Here is a 26,382-nt window from a genome sequence, read left to right as displayed (position 1 = left end):
CGACAAAAGTTCTAGTGGGTACGGGGAGGTCGGTGGGTGGCTTTTTATTTTGAAAGTGTTTATAACTTAGAAGTACGGTAAAAATTAGTTTTTAAAATATTTTTTATTAAAAAATAAATTAAAATAATATTTTTTATTTTTAAAAAATATTTTTTTAGTATCAATATATTATAATAAAAATTTAATTTTAATATCATCGTCGAATTAGAACAATTAAAAAATTTTAATTTTAATAAAAAGCATGTTCATCTTTCATATCAAACACCCTACTGTTATTGTACTTTGGGTATCTGTACCAAGAAGTAGAGATTGGGAAAACGATGTCCGTGGAGTGTTGTGTAGGTTTGTTTCTTGTGTTAGATAACGTTTGTGTGAGATATGAAACGATGCAGTAATTAGAATGGTTACTGTTATAGGAATTATTTGATTCTCTTTATTATTTTATTATAATATAATATTAGAACAAAATCAATATTTAATTTCAATTTAATTAATAATAAATTACAATTTATGTGTTTTTATAATCTTTAATTTTATTTAAGAACAATTGTTAACAATGTTGTTAAGATTATGAGTTGATATAATTTTACAAGTTAAACTTATAATGTTAAATCGACTTAAAAACTTGAAAAGTAATAACATCAGGATGAATTATGTGTCAACTTATTAAAATCAATTAGAATCATATATATAATATCAATGATCATGATTAGGGCCTCGAGCCCTACCATCAACAATTCTAATCCAAATATTACAAAAACATCTATCTACAAGTATGTTCAACAATTGTATAACAACATTTTATTAAAGATTCATTTACACCATGTTTAGCTATAAACTTGTCATTCATAACACTTCAATACAAGAGCTAAACGCGCGCACGCGCACGCGCCCACACTTGTTTTCATAACATAATTCAAAATATATGAGTAAACATCTACTAATAACTTGAAAGAATTGAAGCACCATGTCAAACGGTCATACTCAAGATATTGTAGAAAGCTAACTTATCTTTGTTTTATATCATATTCATCTTAAATAAAATATTACAGGAGTAGTTCACGCTTATGTACATGGCAATTGCATATTCTAAATGGTAGATACATATTTTATATAATCACAATAAGTGATAAGATATTAAGGAGATGATGGAGAGGTAATCTTGATAAGATAAAACTAATATTTGTGCCATGAAATGCATATCTCTTTATTCTCCCTTCAAGCTTAAGACGTGATTGGATCGATGAAAAGCTTGTTATGGCTTGGAATAAACTTGGAAGCACATTGTGGTTTTGTAATGATATCAACAATTTGATTTGGTCTTGAAATATATGCCAATGAAAGAGCACCACTAACAATGCATTCCTAAACAAAATGCATGTTGATTTTAATGTGTTTTGTGCAATGGTGGAAAACTAGATTTTTAGCCATATTGATTGCACTAATGTTGTCATAGTACAACTTAGGAGAAAGAGGGCAGTAGCCAATACTCTTTAGTAGGCTCATAAACCATATGAGTTCAATTGTGGTGGATGTTAACTCATGGTATTTAGCTTCAGTTGTGGAACGAGACACAATTGTTTGCTTCTTAGCGCCCCTGGATAATAAGTTGTCACCTATATGTATAGTAAAAACTAATAGTGGAACGTCAATCATCCCTTTAACCTACCCAGACTGTATAACAAAAGTCACGAAGTGTAGTTAAAGAAGCTTGAACAAAGTGAAGTATGAGGTTGAAGGTGCCCTTTAAATACCAAAAAAATCCTTTTTATAATAGTGAGATGAGTCTTTCTGAATGTTTGCATGAACTAACAAACTTGATAAACATAAAATGATATATATATATATATATATATATATATATATATATATATATATATATACTGGTATCGTTAGAGTAAGGTGTTGCAATGAATTAACTAGTTGACAATAAGGTGTTGGATCAGATAGAAAAGTGCCACCAATAGTTATTAAGAGCGTACCCGAGGCTAGTAGAGTAGTAACTGGTTTAGAACCAACAAGACTAATTTTTTAGAGAAGGGAAAGTAAGTACCGCGCCTGAGTGACAATGATATTTGACTTATCCCTAGCAATTTGAAGGCTTAGAAAGTAATGAACATCGTCAAGATCCTTCATGTGAAAAGCAGTAGAAAGATGAGCAACAAACTTGGTTGGTGATTTGTGAAGAAGAACTCCTTCTAGAAAAAGACATCATTAACATAAATTAATAGAAAAAAAATGTATGAACCATGACATTGATAAAACAAACATTAATCATAAGGATACCTTATAAAACCCATTTGCTAAATGTAGTTACTGAATTTCATATACCAAGCCTATGAAGCTCTATAGATCCGAGTAATCTTATATGATCAGCCAACATCATCACACAATTCAACTTAACTTCCTTTTCTCACACATTTCTTCACTTATAAATGGCCCATATTTTGCTTTATTTTTTGCCACCACATATAACTTTCATTACATTATATTCAGGTTACCTAAATAACCTTTAGTACATCACATTTATTTACCAAAATAGCCTTTATTTCATCAACTATCAAACTATTAATCAACCACCCTTCACATCATTCTTGGCGATTCAACCAACTGTTGCTCACATTATAATGGGTTGTCATAGAAACCTCTATTTACACCTCAAATGAACTGCTAATTAGTCATTATTTTTTCTTGCAATGAGTTACCAAATAGTCACTAGTTTTACCTAAAATAAGTTGTCAAGTCAGCCATTATTTCTACATGTAACGGCTACCAAATTTGCCACTTCTTTTACTTACGATGGGTTGTCGAATAACCTTTATTTTACCACATAAAAGGCTACCATCACAGCCATCATTCTTTTCATAAAAGGTGATGAATCATATTATTTGATAGTTTTACCCATATTTGCCTAGTATTTGCCTATGTTTTATATATAAAATGTCTTGATATTCTTTATTTTATATTTTGAAGGCACTTTTAGATGTAAGATTCAAAAAGAAGTAAATTGGAGATAATTGGCAGATTTGACCTCCGATCGATGTTTTGTGCAAAACTTAAGCTCTAAAGATCAAAATGAAATGATTCTAGTGGCATTAGAAAGATAACATCCATACCTCTATACATATATGGAAAGAAAAAAAAAAGAACATGGAAATTGCAGCCTTCAAAGACAAATCTCACATTCTATCAATGTTGACCTTCGACCACTCCAACCTGAATATTTTGAATTAGAGAAGTCCATTTGATGCAAACTCAATTTTTTTGGATTCCTGACTCTAAGACTTATCAGCCAACCACATTTCAGCATAAAAAGAGCTTATATAAGAGAGATATGATTTTTCTAAGATGACATATAAATTCTGCCAACAGACAGGTTTTGTGAAGAAACAAGTCCAATTTACTTCCCAAAGCATCCAAACCGACGTCCAAGTCTTTATTTGGGAAATTTAACTCCTCTAAGTCCAGAATCAAAGCTTGAATTTTATGCAAGACTATTTCTTTTTTTTTTCAGAAAAATAGTTATTACACTACTTAAATGTAAATTAACTACTTAGGAAAAGATTATTTTGTAGGATAAAGGGATTAGGATTTCCTATCATATAAAAAAGAAAGAGAGAAAGGAAGGGAAGGCGGCCAGAAAGAGAAGAAAAACTCATCCTTTCATCCTAGACCCGGAATCATGTATTCTTCTTTCCTTTTGATTAGTTTTTCAATAGACATGCAAGGCTAAGTTCTTTTTCTTGGTTACAAAGACACAGAAACCTTCGGATTTCAAGTAAGTATGTTTGTTTTCCTATGCTTATTTCCTATGATTGTTTAGTTTGATTGCTATAGCAGATTCTAAGTTATTATTCTAATCAATCTATTGTTAAGTTTGTTATCAAAACCAGAGTTATGATATATAAACTTGTGAAGCAACTGAGTTTAATAATTGTGGTGAATCTATGTTATTAATCTTAGGAAAAACATTTGATCAAATCAAACATAGACTGTAGACAGTTATGTTGTCTAGTTCTTAAGGTTGTCATTGAATTAAATTACTAATGCAGACATTGTGGTTGTTTAATGATTAGAGTTAGTTACACTGCGGACCGGTTAACTAACTAATGTTAAGAAAAGATAGATATTCAGAATATAAATTGACGCTTTGTTTCCATGATTAGTTCTGATTTCCGTAGGTGGATGTTTACTTGAGACCAAGGTTTGTTCTCTTGATAAATTTCGGATTTCTTTAAGTTAGCTTGATTGTTTCATTCTGTTTACCATAACATAGCCTAAATAACTTCAAAAACCCCCAAATTTCATATCATTTAGCATCAAAAACCTGACTAAACCTTTCTCGTGGGATCGACCCCTTGTTTGCTCTATACTATCTTGTTTATTTAAATTAGGGTAATTAATTTCTGTGACCGCGACATCGCAAGAAATTTTAGCGTCATTGCTGGGGAAGGGATTTTAGTTGATTATTGTGCTATGATTGTTATTTATTTCATTAAAAAAAGAAACAAAAAACAAAAACGGAGTCACGGTGGTATTGTTCAGATACTGTTCAAAATTGAAATTTTGGTGGAAATAGGCCTCGGCATTTTGTTTCCTGAAGGAAAACGACATTCTGAACGAGACTGGTGCTTTTAACCACTAACAACAGTCATGGTGTTGATGTTTATGCATAATTTTTATGTTTTAAACTTTACGCAGATTATGAAAGGAAGCCCACATCAACACCATGATTGTTGCACGACAACAAACACTCAAGAAGCTCGCTGCTCCTAACATGAAGAATCAACCATTATGCATAAACATCGACAACAATGCCAACTTCGAGCTCAAGTTTGGGTTTATACACCTACTGCCAACATTTCATGGACTTGCTGGAGAAGATCATCATACTCATCTTAACGAGTTCTACATGATTTGCGTTGGCATGAAACTGCATGGAGTTGACGAAGAACAAGTTAAGTTGAAAGCTTTCCCTTTTTTTTTTAAAGAGGCAGCAAAATCATGGTTTTTCTCCATTCTCCCCCGTTCCATTGGAACTTGGAATGACATGAAGAAGATTTTCCTTGAAAAGTATTTCTCAGCCTCTCGAGTTGCCAATATAAGGAAAGAAATATGTAGGATTTTTCAATCTCATGGGGAAACACTCTCTAAGTATTGGGAAAGATTTGAGCAACTGTGCATTCAATGCCCTTATCATCAAATACTCGATCAACTGCTCATTTAATACTTCTATAAAGGATTGATGCTTACTGATAGTAGTATCATTGATGCGGTGGAGGGGCATTAGTAGATAAAACACCCGAGATTGCATGCTAATTGATCTCAAATATAGCACCCAACTCTTAATAATTTAGCACACGTGGAGACTTCCCACGGAAACAAGTAAATGAGATAAATATTGCTAACCCTGAGAATAAAGTTAATGATCTTACTTCTCTTATGTGTTTTTTGGCTTATGGAAATGTATACCAGGTGAAAGTTTATAGCTTATGCTCGTTACAAGGTCATGCTTCGGATATGTGACCAACATTGTAAGAAGATTACATTGAACAAGCTAATGCAGTTGATGGAGCATTCAATAGATAACCCCAGCGTAAATATGATCCCTTTTCTAACACATACAATCCTGGATGGAAAGATCTTCCAAACTTACGCTATGGGAACCTACCTCAACAAAGCAATCAAGGCCGACAGTTCCACACTCATGGATTTCAGCCCCAACAGAACTATCAAGTGAGGAAGCCCCCTGTATTTATAAACTCCAATGTCTTGGGGTCATCGAGTGATGATCTTTATGAGATGATGAAAACCTTAGCTTTTAACACAATGACTTTGCAACAAAATTTCATGTCTTTTCAATAGAAAACAAGGTCAAGTATTCACAACTCAGAGAAGCAAATAGGGCAAGTAGCTTCAAGTGTAGGGAAATTAAAAGCACAAATTAATGGAAAATTGTCCTCCTAAACATTGGATCCAAAAGAGAATGTTAGTGTGATCACACTGCGAAGTGGGAAAGAACTTGAAAAACAAAGGTCGAAACAAATTGAGATAAAGGAAGAAGAGGAGATAAAAACCGAACTGAGCATAAAAAAGAAACACCCTACTCCTCCACAAACTGAAACAATGACCAATACTCCAAAGGTAAGTCCTAACTTAATGAATTCCAGTTTTAAAAAAATTCCCCACTTTCCTTTGAGTTCTTCTAGGTCCAAGAAAGAGGACAAAGAAAAAGAGATTTTAGAGGTTTTCAAGAAAGTGAAACTTAACATTCCTTTGATTGATGTTATCAAGCAATTCCCAAATACGCTAAATTCTTGAAGGAGTTGTGACTACCAAGACAGCTTACAAGCTAAAAGGCTACGAAACGGTAAGTATGGGTAAAGTTGTATATGTTGTTATTCAAAAGAATCTGCCTTTAAAGCAAAACGACCCAAGTGTGTTTACTATCCCATATGTTATTGGTAATACTAGCTTTAAAAAGGCTTTATACGATTTGGGTGCATCCATTAGATATTTTTGTGTTTTTGTTTTGCATTTTTTTTTGGAATTTACAATAAGATTGTAAAATTCCTTAAGGACTTGATTAATATTTCAATAGCCCTAAAAATTTTAATTCTTGAAAATTAATGATCAACATTCTAGTATAAATATTGGATCTACCAGTATGCTGGAATTTAAGTACTAGGAGTTGACTAGGAAATTCTCATATTATTTTGGATATTCACCAATTTTAATTGGGAATATTTTTCATCACAATATACGACTTGTGGAAAACACTTTCTCTTTCCAGGATAGGTGAACCATGTGAGGGCACCTACATGGATTCTTCTTATAAGAATTTACTTGAGCATACGAGCCCATAATAAATTTGAAATGTCAGATTTATTCATGAGCATAAATCTTTATTCTGAGCCATAGACGGATCACTGGTTAGGAATCCATCAACACTTTTAAACCACATACAAACCACACAATGCAACTTATCTCAAGTAAGAAGCGTTAAGGTTGCTAATACCTTTCCAACTAGCCCGTTACCCTGGAATTTCAAATAAGACTAGTCCATCCATGTCTCCTAATGACCCTGAACCAAATAATTAAGTGATGATTCCTTGATCTCGATGCTACAACGTCGCACGCACATATACGACAAAGATCACACCCCACATTAGGGGCAAGTGTAACGATTAGAAAAGCAATCTGATCGAAAGAATATACAAAATAATCCTTAATGATCAAAGGTGCTAAACAAAGTTGAAAGCATGAAGAAATTCAAAGAATTCAAAAGTTTAAACATGTCGTGCAAAATAACGAATATGATAATAATGCTTAAAACTTAAAAAAAAAAAAAGATAAGAAGTTCAAGCCCGACACTAGGGACACAACATACCATTTTACAAAGTCAACCCTGAGGTCTAGGAATCCCTTAATCAAAAGAAGGTCTGGGAATGAGCACCGGTGATCTTTAGTAATGAGATCCCTTAAACACCTTTTAAATCTACAAATACTATTTTTTTCATAACCAAGAGCCAAAGCCCACGTTACATGCCCAATAAAGCTCTTTTCTAATCAAAGGTAGGCAATCTAGATCGGTAAGCAATACTTTCCTAAACGAAATGAGCTTTTTAAAAAACTACAATTATGCTTTATTATTCATGCAAGTAAAATGAACGCTTCGAAGATTTTTCCTTCCTCTGAAACTCTCAAGTCAAAACTTGAACCCTTCTAACCAACAAGACATGAAACAGAAAGTCACTTTATATTTTCACCAATAATAATAATAATAATAATAATAATTCAACTTTAATGAAACCCTAACCATATGAATTGTTTGATTTTGTTTTTTTAGAACAATCTTGTTTTAAACTAGCATTAAAATGGTTTTTGTGTTTGGAAATAGCTTTTGAAATTTCAAAAATTTTCCTGTAAAAGCAACCTCTTATAAAGAACCAAACATTTTCCTGTATAACATTATCCCTAAGAAAACTTAAGTAAACAAAAAGGGATAAAATACTTGGGGGGCATGGTCAGACTAGGGGCAACTAAAAGAACACAATAAGGTTGGCCCCATAATTATTCTCATAAGAAAGCAAGCAATGAGAAGTAAATTGTTTAAATCCTTCAATGAATTTTGTGGGAAGCCATCATGAAATAGGTCACAATATTTGAGATAAGAGTTCCCAGATAATGGAATATGCCAAAATAATCTGAGCTTTTCAAACAAGTATATCTTTTTTTAAAGTTAAGTCCACGAGTTGAGGCTCGAGTAAGAAAAAGTAAAAAGGTCATGAAAGATTGCTACGAGGATCAAAGATTCAAATAATAGAGTCTATGAAGAAAAGGAACCTATATTTTCAGGTAAAAAAATGCAAATTGTTCACAACGCATTGCATTATGACCTTTGCAGGAAGTCCATGAAGAGAGTGCTTGGCGAATTCAAACTTCTCCAGCAAAAAGAACCTAGTACAATTCCGAGCACAAAAGGCTCCCGGTTTCTAGAAACAACAAGGCTTTTAAAGACAACAACTTTGCCATTGTTTGGATACACTTTCTAGCCCTCAAGCCCTATCTATTTCCTTTCAAGTGCACTTTCAGACCCTCATCCATCAGATAATGAGCTTTCAGGCCTTATCTCTTTCCTTTTGAGTGAGTTTTATAACCCTTATCCATCAGATAATGCGCTTTTAGGGCCTATCTCTTTCTTTTCAAATGCATTTTCAAACCTTTATCCATAAAATAATGCGCTTTCAAGCTCTATCTCTTTCCTTTCAAGTGTGCTTTCTAGCCCTCATCCATCAGATAATACGTTTTCAGGCCCTATTTTTTTTTTCTTTTGAGTGCGCTTTTTAACCCTCGCCCTTCAAATAATGAGCTTTCTAGCCCTATACATTCTCTTTGGAGTACGTTTTTTAGCCCTCGCCCATCAAATAGTGTGCTTTTTAGCCGTATCTACTTCCTTTTGAGTAATCTTACTAGCCCTCATCATTCAAATAGTATGTTTTTAAGCCCTATCTCTTTCCTCTCGAGTGCGCTTTCTAACCCTCACATAACAAATAATGCGCTTTCTAACCCTATCTTTTTTTCTTTTGAGTGTGTTTTCTAGCCCTATTCATTTTTTTAGTGCGCTTTCTAACTCTCACCTCCTAATTAATATGTTTTTTTTATCCCTATCTATTTTCTTCCTAGGTGCATTTTCGAGCTCTCAATTCTAACACTTTTAAATGGATTAACCATTTCTAGATCTGGTAAATCCATAATCTATCATCTTTTCTTCTTTACAAGTTTACTATTTAAAGTCTCTTACAAGACTTTTTATCGTGAGCATTGTAAAGAGGGATAACTGTCACAACTTAGTTTTGGGTTTCCCCTAAAATTACCATTATTTAGAAGAAAAGCAATAAACAAAAGACTAACAACTTGGCTAGAGTAGGTTGAGAAGAGTTTCAAATGCATAGAGGAATTAAGCTGGAGTTTTAGACAAAATTGGAATCCCAATTGTACCTTATTATATCCAAGATTTAAGGATAATACAAATTTAATGTCAAACTAAATGATTATTTGATGAATCTGTATAAAAATTAAGTCTGATGACTTAATTAAACTTTTAGTAGGCCAATTTGATCTAATCATGAGCCCAATTAAAGGTTTAATTAAGTTTAAGAATTAATTTGAGTCAAATTAAAAGAATTAATTAAGTGCAAGAATTTAATTAAACTTTTAATAGGTCAAATTAATTTTATTAGGGATTTAATTGGGGAAAATTAAGTTTAAAAGCTTAATTTAAGCATATTTGAGAATATTGGAATTTTAAAAGACCATATTTAATTTTTTTTTAAATTCAATTGGTTGAAATGAATGATGAAATGACAAAAAAAATAATCAAAGTTTAAGGGGTTAATAAAGGGCTAAACTGAAGAAATTCGAAACCAATAACCAATTTGTAAAACACGCGAGACTTTAGGGTTTGAAATCGATGAAACTAGGAGGCAAATTGAATAAAATTTTAAGTTAAATGGTCGATTAATGATCAATTTGCATAAATCAGAAATTAATGACCAAAATAGAAAAGACGTTAAAGTTTGGAGTTGGTGTTTTAGTTTGACAGGGGTAAAATTATATAAAATCGAAAGTTATAAGGTAATATAGGGGTAAAATTGTATGAAATCAAAAGTTATAAGGTAATCACGGGTGAAATGAAAAAAAGTCAAGAGATTAAGGACTAATTTGACTTTTGATCAAATTCCAATTTTAAAACCCTACTTGACCAAGGATTATCAAAATGATGTAGTTTTATTTAATTAAAACAGTGTATTTTGGCCAAAACATTTGGTTTTGGTTCAAGATGACATTGTTCTGATGTCCAAAACTTAAAAGAATTAAAAAAAAAGGGTTAGATGATTTGTCGTGTACCTATTACAAATCTTTTTCCTCCTTAAAGTCCCCAAGAAGGCTGGTTTTGTTGCCTCCTCCCAAGCTTGAAATCACCCTTATATCTTCCCTAAACAAGACAATGAATGTACCCCCCACACCGTGCGTGATGTACTCCACCTAGACAGAAATAAAAGTTTTTTTGCAGCCCTGAAGGCATTGCTACAAGAAGCCAAAACCCACACCCCATAACCAGGCATTGCTACTATTTCTAAAAATCTTCATGGTCAATCAAAAAGGAATTAACACATATACATACCAGAATACCTTATATTATTATATCTTGGCCCAATAACATTTCAAATAGGAAATGTTAAAATGATGGTTTCCATTTTAAACATCCAATGCAACTTTTTTACATTTCTTTTATTTACTCCTTTCATTAAAGCAATAGATTTCTCAAACATGAAGTATCAATACTCAGTTTAAGAATCTTATCTATTTTGTCTTACCATTTTGTCCAAATCATCAGGAATCCAATGATCTTTCCTTGAGTTATTGGAAAGACCGGCTGCATTATGATCTAATAATCTAAAGTGCATGTCCCAAATGTACTCCTCTTCCTCAGAGTTTTTCCAGTTAGCAGATATCCCAGTCTCACTTCTTTCAATTCTCTGTGTTGGCTGTAGATGTAAATCAACCATAGAAGACTTGGATGCTGGGTAATTTGGAAATCTGTGCTTCATATTAAAACCGTTTCTTTGCCCAGATATTAGTTCTGCCGCATTGCTGCTAGTTCCATACCATGGGTTCTCCTGTCTTTGTCCAATAAAAAATTTCTTGTTCTTTTCACCCATATCATTCTTAATAATCTCGCTTTAAATGATAATCACTATGACAGTGTATACATGTGATATTTTTATTTTTTATTTTAACCCTTTTGACTCGTGACCAAAACTTTACTTGGAATTGATTTTTAGCTTGAATTTTAAAATAATGTTAATCCGAGACCTTTATAGTAGTTAATGTGAAAAAAATTCTAAGATAAATAAATCTTTATACAAGTTGAAAACAAAAAAAGAAAACTCAATTAAAAATCCACACAATTATAACAAGCGAAAATTAATCAAATCAATGAATTCGTTGTTTTTAATTTAGAGTGAATGCACAAATCATGTTAAAAATCTCATAATCAAATCATGAATTGATATATACTTCAATCCGGTACGAGTGACATACTCTATAGTTAGAAAATGAAAAGGACTTTATACAAATTGTTCCACATCAATACCATTATGCTAGATATGAATCAATAAATCAAGCATTAAACAAATCAATTAACCTAAACCCATTAAATTACAAAGGCTGCAACCTTTTATGCCTAATTATACCTGCCTTTCGACGATTGAAGCAATAAAAAGAAAAGGAGGCGAGAGAAACAATGAGAGAGAGAGATGCAAGAGTCATTATTAATTGACATGGATAACCTGATCTAAACTTTGATGAGATGAACACTATTTAAAAAAGAAAAGAAAATAATATTAATTTAATAAAAATAATAAATTAAAATTAACTCAATAATCCAGATTTTTTCCAAGCTTGCTCTCAAAGTTACAATTAACTTCTATACTAAAAAAAACAGGGGAAACCGATTCCTTTATTGCTCACATGGACATTCAACGAGTTGCTATTTTTTTTAATTTTTTAATTTTTTTTAACTTCATCTTTAATGTTTTATTAATTTTAAATTGATTTTTATAATTTTTTTTATTTTCTTTCTATAAGGTTCTTATAATCCCAAACAAACACTTTGATATTTAGTTGATAATAAATTTTACGATTATCTATTTTTGTTATCATATCATTAAGTAAAAAATACTTAAAAATAAAAAGTTGTTAAACCCAGTAGAATCCATGATCAAATTAAGCCACGAAGCCCTCGTCAACCCAATAAATCGCCATCTTAAAGTTTTTTGAAGCTACTAGTTATTCAAGTTGTTTTTGGATACGCCAAGTTGACTAAGTCAAGTTGGGGTAATTTTCACACCGGTTAATTTTAAATCTAAGATTTTAAGGTTGATTTGCTGAGTTGACTTTTTTTTCCTTTTTCTTTTCTTTTAAATTCCAACTTTTTTTTTCTAATCATTTTCATATATATATATATTATAATTTTATTATCTAATATTTGATTGATTTTGAATTGATTATCATAATTTATTTTCTATAAAGCTATCACAAACTTAAATAAACGTCAATATATTTGATTGATGTTTAATTTTGCTAGTGCCTGTTTTTGTTATTATAATATTAAAGTTAAACTCAGCAGAGCTTATAATTTGAATTACAGGTTTGATGAGTTCAGTCGTAAAACTTGGTAAATATAATATATTGCTGACTCAATATTAAAAAGAAATAGATATCATCTTAATTTTTTTTAAAATCAAATCATATTTTTTTTTATTATTTAATTTATTTTTAGATTCATTAATTTAATTAGATAACATCAAAAAGCCTTCACACATATTAATTTTAAATTTCATCTAAATAAGAAATCATGTTTAAAGTTTAAAGATTAGATTATTAAATCAAATTTAATAATGTTTCCAAATAAGTCTTTATGATTTAAATATTATTTTCTTGTTTTTTTATTCGATGCGCAAGTAATAGTTATGCCTAAAACTTTTAGATATCAGCTCTACGGCGGTCTTGTTTCGTACGCATAAATGTCCGCCACCTCGAGGACAAAACTATAATTTCATATCCACAGTCGCCCCTCATTAATACCCACACTAATATAATATATATATATATATATATATATATAAAGAAGAAAAAGAGAGAAAAAATAAAATCACACGAAGGTGTCGTCGTTCAGACCAAAAATACGAGACAGAGAGAGAGAAAGAAACAAAGATTTACTTAACCCAAAAGAAAAAAAGAAAAAGAAAAAGAAGCAGAGAGATAGAGAGAGAGAGATTATTTCTCTTGGAGAAGCTCCTTCTGTTCATTTCTCTCTCTTTCCTTCTCCATTTTCGATCTGCAAATAAACGGCAATCTCCGATCTGTCGTTTCAGCTCTTCATTCTTTCCCGGTAACACTCTCTCGCTTATTTACAAACCCTAGGTTTTTGCAAAGATTATTGGTTGTAGGTATTTTTTGTTCATTTGATTTAATTTAACCCTACATTGATGAATTAACGGTGATGTTTTTTTGTGGATTTGTGAAAATTAGGGTTTGGAATTGAAGCGAAGGAGAGAATTTGTTGAAGTATGAGCATCGATAGCCCCGGGAAAGGGGAGAATTAGGGTTTTCGAGTGGTGAAGATTTCAGGTTTTGAATTCCATGGGTAGTGGAGGTGTCGCATGTATGCCTTTGCAACACGGTAGTAATAATATCATCATGGAAGAAAGATTTCCTGTTCAAGAACAGCCTACAGCAGCAGCAGCGGCAATGACGACGACGGCTACGACAGCTTGCGGAGGTGGGAAAACTGTAAACAGCAATAGTAACATCAGTAGTGCTGATAATGATAATAATAATAATGGCAGTAGTGGTGACAAAAAGGATAATGGGAAAGTTAATGCTAGCAGCAATGGGGTGACTGGGAAGCTGAAGAGGGTGAAGAGGATAATTAAGGTGAAAAAAGTGGTGAGGAGAGTAGTGTTGGGGGAGAAGAAAGGAGTGGGATTGGACAAAGCAGTTAAGGGTGCTGGTGGTAGTGGTAGTAAGGAAGTAGCGGTGTTGGAGAAGAAAGAATCAGGGTTGAAGACGGAAGAGAAGAGCAAGGAAGTGGCAGCAGAGAAGAAAGAATCAGGATTGAAGAAGGAAGATAAGAGCAAGGAAGTGGCAGCAGAGAAGAAAGAATCAGGATTGAAGAGTAGTAGTGGTAGCAAGATAGTTGAAAATGGTGATGGTTTGGGTTCTGGGGATAGTAAGGTACAGAGTGGTAGTAATAATATTAAAGAGGAAGTTGAAGAGGGGGAATTGGGGACATTGAGGTGGCCATCGAAAGGGGAAATTGAGAATGGAGAGTTCGTTCCTACACCAGAGAAGCCAAGGAGAAGTGAGATTGAAAGAGGAGAGATTGGTAGTGGGAAATGGAAGAAAGGGGATATAGAGAAAGGGGAGATTGTTTCTGGTAATAAATGGCGGAAAGGGGAAGCTGTTCGAGATGAAATTGAGAAAGGTGAGTTCATTCCAGACAGGTGGAATATTAAAGATGAGTATGGCTACAACAAGTCTCGTGGCAGGCATGACATGAGTAGCGAGCGTACGCCGCCTTCTGGGAAGTATTCTAGTGAGGATGTTTACAGAAGGAAAGAGTTGAGTAGAAGTGGGGGTATGAGGTGGGAGAGTGGCCAGGAAAGGAGTACGAGGATAAGCTCAAAGATTGTTGACGAAGAAGGTTCATATAAGAGTGAGTACAGCAATGGCAAGAGCCATGAAAGGGAGCATGCTTCTGGTAACAGATTGAAGCGTCATGTCACTGATTCTGATAATACCGAGCGCAAATATTACGGGGATTATGCCATTTCTAAAAGCAGGAGACTTTCTGAGGATGGTTCTCGCTATGCTTACTCAGAGCACTATTCACGTCACTCAGTAGAGAGGTTCTATAAAAGCTCTTCTTATTCGAGAGTATCTTCATCAGACAAGTACTCATCCAGGCATCATGAACCCACTTTGTCCTCTAAGGTTGTTTATGACAGGCATAGTCATTCTGACCGGTCCCCACATGATAGGCCCCGATACTATGATCACAGGGACCGAAGTCCAATCCGTTATGAGAAATCTCCCTATGGCCGAGAAAAGACACCATTTGGACACGAGAGATCTCCATATGGGCGAGAAAGGTCTCCATATGGACGTGAGAGGTCACCATATTGGCGGGACAGATCCCCAGATGGACATGATAGATCCCCCTATGGACGTGAGAAATCCCCATATGGACGAGAGAGATCTCCGTATGTACTTGAGAAATCACCATATGACCGAAGCAGCTATAATGAGCATAGAAAAAGGAGTCCTGCTTATTTCGAAAGGTCCCCACAGGATCGAACCCGGCACCATGATCGCAGTGATAGGACACCAAGTTACTTGGAGCGATCCCCACATGACCGGGCTAGGCCCACTAATCACAGAGAAGCAAGTCGAAAGGGGGCGGCACATGAGAAGCGGAGCTCTCAGTATGGTAATAAAAAGCAGGATGATAAGATCAGCCAAAAGGATCCTGCAGTAAAGGACACTGAACTCTCAGCTAAAGAATCTCAAGATAAAAGCAGTGTGCATAATCTTGATGGTTTGGATGAAAAGAATACCAGCAGTGAAACTCGCTTAGAAGAGAAATCTGAGAGCCCCGTTATAAATGCCAAAGAGTCTCCTAAAGTTGATGGACCTCCTCCAGAAGAGCTGCAATCAATGGAGGAAGATATGGATATATGTGATACGCCACCACATGTCCCTGTGGTGGCTGACACATCGACTGGTAGATGGTTTTACCTAGATCATTTTGGTGTGGAATGTGGCCCTTCGAAGTTATGTGAGCTTAAGGCGCTTGTCGATGAAGGAATTCTTATGTCTGATCACTTCATCAAGCACTTGGATAGTGATAGGTGGTTAACTATTGAGAATGCAGTTTCACCGTTGGTGACTGTGAATTTCCCATCAGTTGTGCCAGATGTTATAACTCAGCTAGTAAGCCCTCCAGAGGCACCTGGTAATCTATTGGCAGATACTGGAGATATCGTGCAATCTTGTTCTCAGATTGGCGAGGGAGTGCCAGGGAATTTGCTGCAGCCACTGGTCTGCCCTAATCACAGCGCAGTTGCATCTGAGCCTTTAGAAGATCTCCAGATTGACGAAAGAGTTGGAGCCCTGTTGGAGGGTTTTTCTGTTGTTCCTGGCAGTGAGATAGAGACTGTTGGAGGTTTTTTATTTTTATTTTTTAATTTCCTTTCTTTTACTTTTCATTTTCTAGAATTAAATAATGTTCTGGTTATTTAATGCTATTTTCCCCCCTCTTGTTTGGAGATTTCTAACAATCTTTTTTCTTCTTTATCATCAAGCAGAAGCTCTGCAAATGAAATTTGAACATGTGCAATGGGAGGGGTGGATAAAAGCAGAAGGTAATTAATTAATTTATTTTCTCTTTTTCTTGGGTCATCTCTATCTCAGTGTTGCTCATAATTAAAAAGTCTCTCCGGCTCTCTCAATATTCTACAGAACAAATCAATTGCCATAACAGATGTGCCAGAAAAATTGACCAGTGTGTCATCTTTAATCTACAGGTTTTGCTTGGTATCTAGCTTCCACTGCTGAACAACAGGATCAAAACAGTAATGAATTACTAGGACATTCTGATTTGATAACAAAAGAAGCTGTTGAAGCATGGCCAGGTTCTCTTGCTGACAAGGATGATGGCTTTGCCTCTTCTGTTGATTCCGCTGACTGGTTTTCTGGTCGATGGTCTTGCAAGGGTGGGGACTGGAAGAGGAATGATGAATCTGTCCAGGATAGATTTACCAGAAGGAAAGTTGTTCTCAATGATGGATTCCCATTATGCCACATGACGAAGTCTGGGTGTGAGGACCCACGGTGGCAAAGAAAAGATGATTTGTATTTTCCTTCTCAAAGTAGGAAGCTTGACCTCCCTCCTTGGGCTTTCTCCAGTACAGATGAGAGAAATGATACTGGTGGTGTCAGTAAATCAACTCTCAATAAACCTCCAATAACAAGGGGAGTGAAAGGAACCGTGCTACCAGTAGTTAGGATAAATGCATGCGTGGTTCAGGACCATGTTTCTGAAACCCGTACTAAAGTTCGAGGGAAGGACAGATATCATTCAAGAGCTGCTCGGACACATTCTGCAACTAATGATGTGAAGAGATCATCAGTAGAGAGTGATTCTCAATCCAAAGTTGTCAATGACCCAGATTCACATGGCTGTTGGAAGTCTACTGCGCCACTTAATACTCCCAAAGACTGTCTCTGTACAGCAGATGACTTACAATTGAATTTGGGTGAGTGGTACTACTTAGATGGTGCTGGGCATGAACAAGGGCCATCATCATTTTCAGAGCTTCAGAACTTGGCAGATATAGGTACCATCCAAAAGTATAGTAGTGTTTTCAGGAAATTTGATAGAGTGTGGGTTCCGATTACCTCAGCCACCGAGACTTTTGGAGCCAGTGTCAAAATTCAACAGTCAAATGTTGAGCCAGTTATTGGTTCTTCAGGAACCCTTTCAAAATCCCAGACTGCTTCCAACATTGAGAGTGACAGAAGTTCCAGTTCATTTCACAGCCTTCATCCACAGTTCATTGGTTTTACCCGTGGGAAGCTACATGAATTGGTAATGAAATCATACAAAAACAGGGAGTTTGCAGCTGCCATAAATGAGGCTTTGGATCCTTGGATTGTTGCAAAACGGCCTCCAAAAGAGATCGATAAACATATGTATCTCAAATCAGGTATGGGTGAGTTGATCATCCAGGTTTCCTTTTGTATCTACAACTGAATAATAGGAATTTCATGATCAAGTGTCTCAAATCAGGTATTAGAAGATCATCTTACTGCACTTGCTTTGCACAAGTGCCTTGCTGAGAGATGAAGCAGTAACAATTTTTCTCCTGCTTCCTTCAAATTTCTCTTATTGTGTCCACTATCTAATCGATATTTCATGCCTTTGTGGCACGTGTGACTTTGTCACAAGTAATTGATGTTTGCTGTAAATGTTTAGATGGTCTTTATGTGTTCTGTTTAAGGCTCTACATGGATGGTACTATCTGGAACTTTTCCTTGGACCATAACTTTTTTGTTCCATGTTTTCTTGTGGTTGGTCAACATCCATATTTTCCACAGAAATCCTTATATTTTGATTGTTCGTCTTTATAGGTGTGAAACCTGAACTTACTTTTCCTCCATTACCTTGTTCCTCTTTACATATGCTTCAAGTTTGTTTTCATGTGTCCTCTACTGTCCTGTCTTTCAAATACCACCTCTCTTTCTTCATGTGTTGGCGATTTTTGCTTCCTTTCTTTTTAATTGCTTCTTTTTGTACGTTTTTCTTCAACCTTTTCTCTTTGCTGTGCCTTTTATGGGATCGTATGTTGACGATATATTAAAGGTCAATCAAATGAATATCATTACAAGAAAGCTATTGCTTTGGTTGTGCTTAATGAATTTTGCCTGTTGCATCATTGGTAATTGTATCTTAGATCATTGCGTTGACCCTTGTTCTTTTTAGCTTCAGTTTCTGATCATATATTTGCATGCGATTTATAATTAATTAATTAATTATATGTGGTATTCAATCTGAGGCTCTTTCTCTGGGACTGGTGAGTTGCAGAAATAGATGCACGTGCTGGAAAAAGAGCCCGGATGCAGCCTGCCCAAAATGACGAGGATTATGAAATGGAGGAAGGCACATTGCATAAGGATGAAACCACTTTTGAGCAACTATGTGGTGATACCAATTTCCACAGAGAAGAGAGCATGTGTTCTGAGATTGAGGCGGGAAGCTGGGGTTTATTGGATGGTCATATGCTGGCACGAGTCTTTCATTTCCTGAGATCTGACATGAAATCCCTAGTCTTTGCTTCCTTGACTTGTAAAAAGTGGAGATCTGCTGTTAGTTTTTACAAGGGCATATCAATTCAAGTTGATCTTTCCTCTGGGGCCCCCAACTGTACCGACATGATGGTGAGGAGTATCATGGTAAGTTTTATATATGTTTGGCATTACAGGCTATAGCCAATTAAGTCTTTACCTTCCTGAGGATGAAATGATTTTTTTTTTGCAGAATGGTTATAACAAAGAAAAAATTAATGCAATGGTGCTGGCGGGTTGTAAGAATATCACATCTGGCATGCTTGAAGAAATTCTTCGCTCTTTCCCATGTTTATCTTCTATAGATATTAGAGGTTGCACCCAATTCATGGAGTTGGCCCTTCGATTTCCAAATATTAGCTGGCTCAAGAGCCGCACCAGGATCTCTGTGGAGTCAAATTCTAAATTAAGGAGTCTTAAACAAATCAGTGAGAGAGATGATTTTGGGGAACTCAAGGAGTATTTTGATAGTGTGAACAAGAGAGACTCAGCTAATCAATTATTTCGTCGAAGTTTGTACAAACGCTCAAAAGTGTTTGATGCTAGAAAGTCATCATCCATTCTACCCAGGGATGCTCGTATGAGGCGATGGGCAGTTAAGAAATCTGAAAATAGCTATAGAAGGATGGAGGGGTTTCTAGCTTCAGGTTTAAAGGACATAATGAAGGAAAATACCTTTGATTTTTTTGTGCCTAAGGTAATGCTACTCACTTTTTTTGTACTCGTATGTGGTGTGCTGCATATTTGCTTCAGTTCTTATTCCATTTTTTTGTATTTTTATTAGTTGACAGAAATTGAGGATAGGATGAAGAGTGGCTATTATGTTGGGCATGGATTGAGGGCTGTCAAGGAGGATATTAGTCGAATGTGCAGGGATGCAATTAAGTAAGTTTATCTTTAATGGTTTTATTATGTGTTTTTATATCTGCGAGGATTTCCTTCAGCTCGGCTGCTATGTTGTATATACTTTGTATTTTGCTCTTTCTGTGTTGGACTATTGGTAATGCAGATCTCTTATATTGCACGCCAGCATTATAATAGGAATGAAACCACCTTGCATGCCTCTTTTTCTTTCTTCACCATACCCAACGCATACCTCTATTCCTTTCTTACCATAAATCATTTTTATTTGTTATTTATTTAAATCTTCAATTGCAGAGTGAAGAATCGGGGTGCTGGAGACATGAATCACATCATTACATTGTTTCTCCAACTAGCCTCTCGGTTGGAAGAGAGTTCTAAGTTTTCTTACGAAAGAGATGAGCTCATGAAGTCATGGAAAGATGATGTATCTACAGCATTGGACTCTGCTCCAATTAAACATAAGAAGAAAGCTATTGATAAGAAGTACATGAATAGGAGCAATGGTACTATACTTGCTAATGGTAGTTTTGATTTTGGAGAATATGCATCTGATCAGGAAATTAAGAAGCGGATATCCAAACTGAATAGAAAATCCATGGATTCAGGAAGTGAAACTTCTGATGACCGGTCTTCTGAAGATGGCAGGAGTGGTGGTGGTAGTACTGCCTCAGATACAGAAAGTGATTTGGATTTCCGATCAGAAGGCCGACCTGGGGACTCAAGAGGAGATGAATACTTTATGACAGATGAGGATGAACGTGAATGGGGTGCTCGCATGACAAATGCGAGTCTGGTTCCTCCTGTTACTAGGAAGTATGAAGTCATAGACCAATATGTTATTGTAGCAGATGAGGAGGATGTCCAGCGAAAAATGTCTGTGTCTTTGCCAGATGACTATGCTGAGAAGCTTGATGCACAGAAAAATGGCACCGAGGAACTGGATATGGAACTTCCTGAAGTTAAGGATTACAAACCTAGAAAACAGCTTGGAGATGAAGTTATAGAACAGGAAGTTTATGGAATTGATCCCTATACCCACAATCTTTTACTTGATTCCATGCCTGAAGAAGTGGACTGGCCTCTGTCACAAAAACACATGTTTATTGAAGATGTGCTACTCTGTACTCTGAATAAGCAAGTCAGGCACTATACTGGTGCCGGGAACACTCCAATGACATATCCTTTACAACCTGTTGTTGAAGAACTTGAACAAGCTGCTATGGAGGATTGTGACACAAGAACAATGAAAATCTGCCGGGGTATCTTGAGAGCCATAGATAGTCGACCTGATGACAAATATGTTGCTTACCGGAAGGTATAGCATCTGAACTTGATAGAATCCTCCACTCCAAACACAGACATGCACAAAAAAAAAAAATCTGTAACTTTTACTGCGACTATGGTTATTTTACACCCATTCTTTTAATCCTCAGGGGCTTGGTGTTGTATGCAACAAAGAAGCTGGTTTTCGAGATGATGACTTTGTTGTGGAGTTTTTGGGAGAGGTATGAATCTGATTAGTTGGAAAATGGCGTTTAAGGAATATTTGTCATTATTTGATTGTATTGTAAAATAATGTTTTACAAAACTTTTAGAGTCTTTCAACCGTGTAATATCTTTTGATATGATAGGAAACTGCAGTTGTGTTGCCAGGACCATCTTCTCTGTATTGGAACGTGCATTGTGTGATCCTGCTACGTAGTTTTGTATGAGATCTCTGCTTTAGATGTTTGTCAGAGGTTTCTTTGGTTTAATATCTTAAATATGTTTGATGCAAGTTAAAGATAAGGATGTCTTATGATGCAACTCCTAGTATTGTTGTTAACTTGGTATAGCATGTAATTACTGCCAATTTTCCATTGCTAACATAGGAAAGTGCATGTATTTGAAGGTAATAACCATGCTGTAGTTTGCTTTCTTAATGTTTTTGCATTGGCTGCCTGGTCTCTTTCTTTAGAATCAACCTTTGGTGTTTCATGATGGAAAGCTTTAGCCTTTTTCTTTTGCTTCACCTTGAACTTAACGTTTACAGGTATATCCTGCGTGGAAATGGTTTGAGAAGCAAGATGGGATTCGATTATTACAGAAGGACAGTAAAGAGCCAGCTCCAGAATTTTACAACATTTATCTTGAGAGGCCAAAGGTGTTGTTTTACTAACAACTTCTGTATATGGGCTTGTCTTATATTTTCTCCTCTTGTTTCATCAAATTCCCTGATATCTTGTTGCTGTTTTTCAGGGTGATGCTGATGGTTATGATTTGGTTGTTGTTGATGCCATGCACAAGGCAAACTATGCAAGTCGAATCTGTCACTCATGCAAACCTAATTGTGAAGCAAAGTGAGTTTTTCCTCCCTTTTATTCGCTGTTTCTGATTAATGTGCAGAGGTGTAAAGCATTGTCCTTGCAGTCTGGAAAGCTTTGCCAGTTATAGAATATAAAGTAAACAGTGGTGCAGTGATATTATCTCTATGCGACTCGTAATCCTTTTATCTGTTTATGGAAATGTGTCATGATTGTCTTTATAGTAGTATTTAATAATGAGTTAATGGAATTAATTCACTGTTGTATGGCACTGCTAAAATGCATCTTAATGTATTTCCTTTTGCTCTCCTGATGTTAAATATGAATGTTCTATTTTACATCCTAGGAAGTTAGATGATTGAATTAGATGCTTACAGCCAGAAACATGCCATGAATGACCATATGTGAAAAGCAAATATTCAGATCTGTTTCCTGGTGGATGGTGTTATATACATGTATCACTTATAAAAAAAAAAGAAGGTTATATACATGCTTGCTGGATGTCTTTCCTTATACTTTTTTTCTTTTTTCTTGACTGACTTTTGTATGAATCAAAATGTCTGGAATCTGGAATTTGATTATTTCTGAGTTGAGTTTGAGATACTGCTTCATTTTGCTGTTCAATGAAGTATTGTTCCATTGAAGTTTGATCTTGATTTTGAAGAAATTATGAAAAAAAAAAAAACATCTTAACTAGATGTAAGACTTATTGTAAAAGGAAAATGCTGCTCAATGTTATCAAGTTTTTAATAATTCAGTTATTAATTATAATCTCGTGAATGCAGAGTTACTGCTGTAGGTGGTCAGTACCAGATTGGAATCTACTCTGTGCGTAAAATCCAACATGGCGAGGAGATAACCTTTGATTACAATTCTGTGACAGAGGTGCACATCATTTACCTGTTGGCCTTTTCGCAATGTAGAATATAAATTTCATTTTCTTCATATCGAATGATTGGTGACTTTTTATATTGCAGAGTAAAGAAGAATATGAAGCATCTGTCTGTTTGTGTGGTAGCCAAGTTTGCAGGGGCAGCTACTTAAATTTGACTGGTGAAGGGGCTTTTCAAAAGGTATGGTCTAGGATTGAATTCTCTTCTTAGTTGATATCTTTTTTTATCTTGGAAAATTATTATAATATCTTATAGTTGTTATTGCAAAAGGTTGAATAATTACTGTACTTCGTAACATAAGTTTTTGAGGTGTTTTATTTGATGTCAACTGAACTGTACTTATCATCAGGTGTTGAAGGAGTGTCATGGATTACTGGATCGACATTATTTGATGCTCGGAGCTTGTGAATTAAATTCTGTGTCTGAAGAAGATTATCTGGACCTGGGTAGGGCTGGTTTGGGTAGTTGTTTACTTGGTGGGTTGCCAGATTGGGTGGTTGCATATTCAGCTCGTCTGGTTAGATTTATAAATCTGGAAAGAACAAAGCTTCCTGAGGAAATTCTAAGGCATAATTTGGAAGAGAAAAAGAAATATTTTGCAGATATATGTATCGAGGTTGAGAGAAGTGATGCTGAGGTTCAGGTAAATGCAGAGTGCATGTGAAATTCTCATGCGAAGTTTCTGTTTGAGAGAATATGCTTATAGTTACACTTTGGATACTCATGTTTTCATTTCTTTGGCCTGAGCAGGCTGAAGGTGTCTACAACCAGAGGCTTCAAAATTTGGCTGTTACACTTGACAAGGTCAGTACCACTTGCCACTGTGTACGTTAAGTGGTATATTTTTGGTCTACTGGTCTACTTCCTTGAGTTAAAATGCACAACCTCTGGAGGCAATGGGGATTGGTAGTTCTTTGGACTATACAGCATTTTATACAAAATTTATACCTCTGATATTTTGGTCTTAGGGCCAATCATTTTAGGTTTTGGTCTGAAATGTAACTGATATAGAACCTCCGGCAAGATCACCCCATTGTAACTGCTGGAACTGATTTAATTATTGCCTTTGTTTTATCCAGCATACCTTGTTCTTAACTCATTGAACGTGATTATAGAGTCTATGCATTTTGGTGCAAAATATCAATCTCTGATATTTAGGCCTAAGAGCTAACAATTATAGGTCTCAATCTGAAGTCTAACCTGTAGAAATGATTTAATAAGTGCCTTAATTTTCTATCTGCATTCCTTGTTTCCAACTCATTGAACATGATTATATAGTCTGGCTAACGAGGCTCGAGGTTTGAGGTCTGAGTATGTTGATTTAGGATCTCTTCTACCAATAGGAATTTGTGAATTCTTAAATATTCTAAGTTCTATATGCAGGTGAGATATGTAATGAGGTGTATATTTGGTGACCCAAAGCTGGCTCCACCTCCACTGGAGAAGCTTACTCCTAAAGAAACCGTTTCCTTCCTCTGGAAAGAAGAGGGATCACTTGTTGAGGAACTTCTGCAGTGCATGTCTCCTCATATGGATGGAGAAATGCTAAATGACCTTAAGTCCAAGATTTATGCACATGATCCATCAGATTCTGATGACATTCCGAAAGCAATCCAGAAATCATTATTGTGGTGAGCAACGTCTTATATTGCTTCTTCTTCTTCTTTTTTTTTTAATTTTTTTTATTCACGTTGATTTCTTGGAAAAAAGAAAAGGCAAATTCAATTGAAATTGTTTTTTGTTTTGAAGGTTGAGGGATGAGGTCCGCAGTCTTCCATGTACATACAAGTGCCGGCATGATGCTGCAGCTGACTTAATTCATGTTTATGCTTATACAAAGAGCTTCTTTAGAGTTAGGGTAAGTCCCTCCCCAACCAGTCTCCTCCAACTGGTTATGTCTATATTCTTTGCCTTGTACTTTTGCCGGGACAATTGTGTGCTCATCTTCATTAATCTTCAAGTAACACTATTAATTTCTTGCAGGAATATGATGCATTTACTTCTCCACCGGTCTACATAAGTCCACTTGACTTGGGCCCCAAATGTGCTGATAAGTTAGGGGGTCTTCCCCACAAGTATCAAAAGACCTATGGTGAGAACTATTGTATGGGGCAGTTGATATTTTGGCATATCCAGACTAACACTGAGCCTGATTCTACTCTTGCTAAAGCGAGTAAGGGCTGCTTGTCATTACCTGATATCGGTTCCTTCTACTCAAAGGTTCAGAAGCCATCACAGCAGCGCATTTATGGCCCAAAGACTGTGAAAATGATGTTGGGAAGAATGGTATGTTTCATAACAATTATATACTGCTAGTTGTTTGATATCTTTTTATCATAAGATGTTTGTTTTTGCCCCATCCTGTCCTGAACTGAACCTGCCAAGATTTCTTCTCTTACTCTGGAGATGATAGACTTGTGTCTTCATGTTTTGGTTTGAGAATGTTTCAGGCTGAATCCAAGATGCTCATGGTTTAAAATTGACTTCAGTAAACGAAAGTTACCAATTAGAATTATATCACCTAGAATAGTTTAGCCAAGCTATTTTTTAACCGACAATTCTTATCTGCTTTGTCCCTATGTTTTCAGCTAAGAAACTTTGCTATTTTAAGGATAATGAGCCCGAGACCAATAATATTTGAAGTCGGCTGATGATAATCCTGAAGCAATGTCTTATCTGTTGATGTCGTATTTACAGGAGAAGTACCCTCAGAAACCGTGGCCCAAGGACCAAATATGGTCATTTAAGAGTTCTCCAAAAGTTTTTGGCAGCCCAATGCTAGATGCTGTATTGAACAAGTCCCCACTAGACAGAGAAATGGTACATTGGTTGAAGCACAGACCTACAGTATATCAAGCGATGTGGGATCGATGAGGTCTTTCCCCAGATTGGGTAAAGCTGCAGGGGGGGTTATTAATTAGGCAACAACAGCTTGTAAGTGTTCTGGAATGATCTCTGCATTTTAGTTCACAGCTACCCCTTTTAGCATGGGAGTTGGGTCATCATTCCAAAACATCTTTCCCTCAGCTGCTTTCTCCTCATTCTTGTGTACAGTTTTTCCTTCTTTTCAATCTTTCCTCCTTGTGATTTTGTAATTCATTATTTGGTAGCAAAGCATTTATTTTTCCTTCTGCTTCAAGTAAAGAAGAAAAAAGAAGAGAAAGTTTCCCATCAAATCCTGCTGTCTGTGTTATCTCCTACCCCTCCTCCTATGTGCTTGCAATTCTAATGTAAAGATCCATTTGCGTTGAAATACCCATTTATCATGAACCTTGGATGGCAGAATGTCTCAATTGTTACTCTGCAATTTTGCCCATCTGTTTGCCGAGCTCGAAAAGAACTCCTGA

The 26,382-nt window shown here is 35.5% G+C and overlaps 1 protein-coding gene across 2 annotated transcripts; it reads left to right on the top strand.

The window, feature by feature from the left end:
- The first annotated feature begins 13,206 nt into the window (after positions 1-13,206).
- LOC18107017 (histone-lysine N-methyltransferase ATXR3) lies at positions 13,207-26,211 on the top strand. Of its 2 annotated transcripts, none has more exons than XM_024588968.2 (19): positions 13,207-13,459; positions 13,600-16,294; positions 16,437-16,493; positions 16,656-17,837; positions 18,716-19,083; positions 19,169-19,672; positions 19,760-19,860; positions 20,134-21,154; positions 21,273-21,344; positions 21,872-21,982; positions 22,078-22,178; positions 22,928-23,027; positions 23,120-23,215; positions 23,385-23,678; positions 23,786-23,839; positions 24,419-24,666; positions 24,785-24,893; positions 25,019-25,321; positions 25,733-26,211. In XM_024588968.2, exons 2-19 carry the CDS (start codon positions 13,711-13,713, stop codon positions 25,907-25,909), a joined length of 7,482 nt encoding a protein of 2,493 aa, XP_024444736.2. In that variant the 5' UTR covers positions 13,207-13,459; positions 13,600-13,710; the 3' UTR covers positions 25,910-26,211. The 2 variants fall into 2 exon arrangements, with proteins under 2 accessions (XP_024444736.2, XP_024444735.2); XM_024588967.2 differs by having other exon boundaries at positions 16,656-17,843.
- Positions 26,212-26,382: the final 171 nt, after the last annotated feature.

Source organism: Populus trichocarpa, chromosome 17 (assembly GCF_000002775.5).
Source record: "Populus trichocarpa isolate Nisqually-1 chromosome 17, P.trichocarpa_v4.1, whole genome shotgun sequence".
In the NCBI taxonomy this organism is placed as follows: Eukaryota; Viridiplantae; Streptophyta; class Magnoliopsida; order Malpighiales; family Salicaceae; genus Populus; species Populus trichocarpa.
The sequence above is the reverse complement of the archived record's forward strand: the minus strand, read 5'-3'. Positions and strand labels throughout refer to the sequence as shown.

Bases quoted from the DNA above. Each gene is read 5' to 3' on its own strand.
- LOC18107017 (XM_024588967.2), top strand. From the start codon at position 13,711: ATGGGTAGTGGAGGTGTCGCATGTATGCCTTTGCAACACGGTAGTAAT. The intron at 19,673-19,759 runs GTAATGCTACTC...TATTTTTATTAG, and splicing joins TTGATTTTTTTGTGCCTAAG to TTGACAGAAATTGAGGATAG. The intron at 21,155-21,272 runs GTATAGCATCTG...TTTAATCCTCAG, and splicing joins AATATGTTGCTTACCGGAAG to GGGCTTGGTGTTGTATGCAA.